The 5,671-nt window shown below is 31.7% G+C and overlaps 1 protein-coding gene across 3 annotated transcripts in view; it reads left to right on the forward strand.

The window, feature by feature from the left end:
• The window catches only part of POF1B (premature ovarian failure, 1B), a 72,801-nt gene that overhangs the window by 44,159 nt on the left and 22,971 nt on the right, over positions 1–5,671 (forward strand). For all 3 annotated transcript variants that reach the window (XM_015562916.1, XM_015562919.1, XM_006753460.2), the window contains 2 exons: positions 577–707; positions 4,586–4,613. In XM_015562916.1, coding sequence (XP_015418402.1) covers positions 577–707; positions 4,586–4,613 — 159 coding nt within the window. The remainder of the gene's footprint in view (positions 1–576; positions 708–4,585; positions 4,614–5,671) is intronic.

Here is a 5,671-nt window from a genome sequence, read left to right on the forward strand (position 1 = left end):
CAATAAATTTAAATTTTTAAAATATAAAAAAGATTTAGAAAAGAAATACATAGAAACACATTACATTAAGGTTTATTTAATCTAACTTTAAGATATACTAATAAATCAAACTTTCACTGAGAAGATGCAATTCCAAATGAAATTAATTCTTCTACAGTCAGTATAATTCAAGTAATTCACATTTTCTTTTCCAAAATGGGACAGATGGGTAAGCCATGTGGTGATAATGCACAATTCAGAGATTTTCATTTACTTATTTTACTGCTTTACTTAAGCATCTATGTTCCAGAATTTTTATATAAATTATTCAAGTTTTGCATTTATTAGGTCACTTAGATTTGTATGCAATGAAATTTAAAATGTTATCACAATGATGCTTTACTTTAAATTCATCCCATATTGAAAAATGTATACCCCAGATGCAAAAAAAAAAAAATTGTGGCTTGATTCATGAGGTGACTTTGTAATTAGCTACTTGTATTAATCATTATTTCACATTTTTCATTTCATATCAAAACATCTGTGAATTTAGAAATACTTAATATTGTTTATAATCGAGGTTGATGTTTTCTTCAGGTGATAATTCAGGATGATGGCCCTGAAAAATTGGATCCCAAATATTTTGGAGAGTTACTTGCTGATCTAAACCGCAAAAATGCAGATCTCTATCACTGCCTGTTAGAACATTTGCAGAGAATTGGAGGAAGGTATGGTTAATATATTATTTGCTTTGATAGTGTACCTAATCAAACATTTATAATACTGTAGTATTTCTAATAGACTATTTTTAGAGCCTTTTTAGGTCCACAGCAAAACTCTAGTACTTTTAATGGAGAAACAGCACAATTATATATGCAGATATAGCAAATGTTTCGTTTTTAGAGTTAATGTACTTTATGAAAATCATCAAAGAGATCACACCAGCCCTTCTAGGATCAGTAAAAAATATTCTATATATATTCTTTTGTAATGTATTATGATGGCAAATGCAGCCTCTTGGACAAGGAGCTCAAAAATGCTTGATAAACTATAACTTATTTTAAGATATTACATTGATGGTACAAGATACAATCCTACTGCCAGCACATGATTCCCATCTTCAAAGCTAAGCCTTCATTACTCTTTATACAAATCAACACCTTCTCTGATTACCTAAATAACTGTTTCACAGATTCATCCATTTGTATAAGTCACTACCTTAAAACCTTTCCCCCTTACTCTGAGTAATTATTTATTGTCTACTCTGTACTACACTCTGTGCTTTTTTAATATTATCTAATTGACACAGTTACCCTAGAAAGTTTCAAATGAAGACTCAAAGAGAAAGTTATTGACTTAAGGTCACATACCTTCTAAGTGCTTGAGATGAATTAAAACATTTTAAGTACTCTTTAGCTATAAATTATGACTTAGCTTTTCTACAAAGTCTTCCTTAGATATTCATTTTGGTCTTGGTGCTACTCTTCTGTACATTAAGAATGTCCTGTGAATGTTTGTATCAAAGTGTCACATTATAAAATTGAGAGCATATAGAGACATAATCTTAAGTACCCTGATTCTAGATCCATGTTCTTACAAGCAGCATCAGCATCATGTGAGAGCTTGGAAACAGACCTACAGAATGAGAAACTCTGAGGGTAGGGCCCAGCAACAAGCACCCCAGAGGATTCTGGTACATTCTCCAGTTTGAGAAGCATTTGACTTGTGGAAGCGTTTTCAACCAGTGTGCCACAAGAATTTTCAAAACATGCAATACCTGACTACTTAGTCAGGGGCACTGACCTCTTTCCTTTATATTGTCAAATAAACACATATGTAATACCTTAATCAATAAAGAATAAAATAATAAAAAATGACAGCCAACACACCAGTAGCCGTCCAGTGTGAATGAATCAAAATTATACCTGTATTTTTGTCAGAATGGCAGAAAATATAGAATATATATTTTTGGTGTGTCACAGAATGTTAGTAATTAGTTTATGCGTGCAATGAGATTAAAAAGATTGAAAATCGTTGGCCTAAGGCTACAAAAGTGGCAAAATCTGGGACTAGTACTTATACTCTGAGAGCCTTTCTCTGTGGGCAAATCACTTACCTTTTCATTGCTAGATATGTATTCCAAAATGTTTAAAATATTGCTGACAATTTTAAGAAATTACCAAAAATTTGAATCATCAAATTTCAAAGGTCACAGGATTTAGACCAATTTTATATTGTGCAAATTTTGCCTTGAAACAATTATGTTTGTATAAAGTACAAGATAATATTTGTGTTTTGTATTGCCCCAAAAGAGTTAAGAGCATGTGGCCTTGACAAAGTCTCTGTTAAATAAAGATTTACAGAATTAGAGTTCAATATATTCTAAATTTATTAGTCTCATACTAAATAGAAGTAGAAGTAGCTATACAAGGAAAGTTCAATTATTTCATAATAATCATCCAGGTAAATTTTAATCTGAGGTCTTTAACGAACTTTCTCTCATGTGAAGGTTTTGATAAATATACATGGATGATATAAATGTGTAATTAAAGACTGCAAAGCTTTGAATTTAATTCCTAGAGTAGCTAACAAAAAAAGTTGAAAGCTAGCATCTGCAACATTAGTAAACGCTCCAGGATGGAGAGGTGTTTATATGTTTCTGTTTGTCATAAGGTTGTCAGTTTCTTTCTCTTCGTTCTTTCCTTCTTTCCTTTCTTTCTTTCTCTTTTTTTGTTTCTTTTGTTTTTCGGTGTTACATTTCTTTCTACCTGGGAGGTGAGATGGTATAAAGTGAGTGCCATTCTATTTCTCACGCAATGTAATTCTAGACACCAACTGCCAGTGCTGCATAGAGATGTAATCCACAATGACCTTTCCACCTCCCTGCTCTGTTCTTTTTCCACTTCCTCCCTACCTCCCCTTTTGTCTCCACTTTTCTTTCCAAATTACAATTCAGCAAGGAGTGTAATCCTTGGTCAAAATTTGACCCAAAATTTCAGGGTCAAAATTAAAGAAAGCTGTCTCATTAAACCAATCTGGTTACTCTTTAATGGTCCAGTGTTTCTTGCTTTATTTCTTTGTATTATTTTCTTATTTGTAGAAAAAAATAAGGGACTAGAGACCTGTGTACTAGGTCAGCATTAGAATTGGAATTTTAATAAAGTGATGATTGCAGTTATCAGTAGGGCAAGACTACTAAAACTGCATTGTGATTCATATTTTAACTTGTTTTACCTTCCAATATATGCATGTAATTACTTTACTAAAATATTAAATAAGTAGAAGATACTTTATTTTGTTTTGCTATGGCCTCCCCACAATTTCTATTTTGGGGGACAACACAGAAATACCACATGCATACATATATACATACATGCATATGATTGCACATATGTAGTTATGTCTTGGGAAATGGAATCTTCAGTTCTTCTCCACATTAGCTTGTATATTTTTATAAATGCATACAAGAGGTTTTGCCCAGTGAGTGACCCATTTATTTCAATTAGCAATATATTACTAGAAGGTAATAGCACTTATTTAGAAGGTAAATGTAGGAAATATAGGAGCTATTGTACTAGCTTAATATCTCTAAATCACTTTTCTGTTTTACTGAGGATATGTCAATCATATATTTATGATTTTCTAAGACTGTCTTATTTTAAGATATTCTAGCTTGCTGTCAGAACAAGTGTAGTGTTTTTGTTTGTTTGAGAAGTATGTTCACTAAATGTATTTGGGGCCCAATTCTTCCACTAAGTGCAGAGAGAGCAAGTAGGCAAAAATAAAGGCCTGTCTGTTGCCACTGACAACATTAGAACTATATGCTTCCCAGCTTTCACCACTCCCCAAAGAAGCAAGTGCCAGACTGATATAGTCACTAGCAATTCTCTTCCAGCTTTTACCTTCCTAATATAGCTTTAAAAAGGGGTTGCGTAAAAGAGGGAAACGGGGGACATCTGTAATAGTGTCAATAAGTTTTAAAAAGTGGCCTTCCAACCCTCATTTTGATGCTGGAAATTATATTATTATACTAAAATTTTGGTCATGTTGCTTAAGGTCTGTCCCTATGCAAATATTCAAATACCCTTTAAATTTTGTCTCTGCCATTTATACTGTAGTGTATATTGAATGAATTTCTCAATCTTGTTTTGCAAGTTTGGGTTTTGATAAAACTTGAAATCACTGGAATCAGCATTGAAAAAGAGCAATACAAAGAGAAAGGGGATGTATAAATAGAGAACAACTATTATCATTATTTATTCACTCAGGCAGTATTTATTGCCAAGCACTGAGGACTTTGACATCCAGCCTCAAACCGACTGGTGTTAATGGATGGTACTAACCAATTCTGCATATTCTTTTGGTTTGTTATTTGGGCATTGCTTATTTTTAACAGATTAGCTAGTTACAAGAAAATTATCTTTACATTTTTGAAGTGACATTTCAGTTATTTTTAAAAAATTTTATTTGGACTATAAATTGAATTGGTGCTTTTATGAGATATTGAAAAGTGAGATAAAGTAATTAAAACATTAGCATTTATGTATGATCAATGTACATATTTCCCTAAGGTTGTCCATCTTTTTTTTTTTTTTCATTCTTGCAGCAAACAAGACTTTGAGTCCACAGATGAGGTAAGTGTAAAGAGAGTTAAAAATCAAACATGGAACAAGAAATAATGATCATTTTGCTTTTAATGTGATATAGCCATTTATGTCTTTGTAATGGCTGTAAAAGCAATAATCTGAAATCAGTCACACAAAAAATGTTTTATCAGCTGTCACTTTATGATTTAATTTGTCTTTGATTTCAGGATATTTAAAATTTAATTGACCACATATTCTCTGCTTTATAAAACTAAAATATACATTAACTAAATAAATAGCAAATTTAGTTCTAATGTACTTTGAAACCTTGTATGTCCTGTGACAAATAGCAGTTCAAAGCATTTTTTTTCCAAATATTAATTCTATTATATATGCACATTTTGTTAATAATTACTTTTAATGGGATAAATCATAAAATAGAGAAAGAATATATTTCAATGTAACAAAGCACAATGGCCTCCTTTGTGCTAATTTTTATCTTTGTTTCCAATTTATTGATATACTGGATTTATTTCATTTTTTTTTCTTTCAGTAAGCTCTAAATTGCCTTTAAAAATACTGACTTCAATATAGCCTCTCACTTAAAATTAGTTGAAGATTCTCAGTGTTGCTGTGGCAACATCATCTTTCAAAAATCACCACAGTTCTGTGTAAATTTTCATAAACCCTTAATATTATTTTATTTCTCCAAATTTTTATTGTTTAATATTAACCTCTAAAATGTCTTATCTAACACACAACAAACATTCCAAAAGGTTTTCAAGAGATACACTGAAATAAAGTGTCTCATGGGATTTAAAAGGCCATCCTCTTATTCTGATTTTTTAATTTTTTTTATTTTTAAAACCTCACCCTAGGATATGTTTCCACTGATTTTAGAGAGAGAGAGAGAGAGAGAGAGAGAGAGAGAGAGAGAGAGAGAGAGAAACATAAATTGTTTGCGTCCCATATGTGCCCCAACCAGGATCGAACGTGCAAACTTTTGGTGTACAAAACAATGCTCCAACCAACTGAGACCAGGGCCATCCTCTTGTTTTTCAATTGCTCTTTTGAAAAAATAAAAATGGAACATTTGGTTGCCCAAA

This window comes from Myotis davidii, unplaced genomic scaffold, assembly GCF_000327345.1.
Source record: "Myotis davidii unplaced genomic scaffold, ASM32734v1 scaffold291, whole genome shotgun sequence".
Lineage (NCBI taxonomy): Eukaryota > Metazoa > Chordata > Mammalia > Chiroptera > Vespertilionidae > Myotis > Myotis davidii.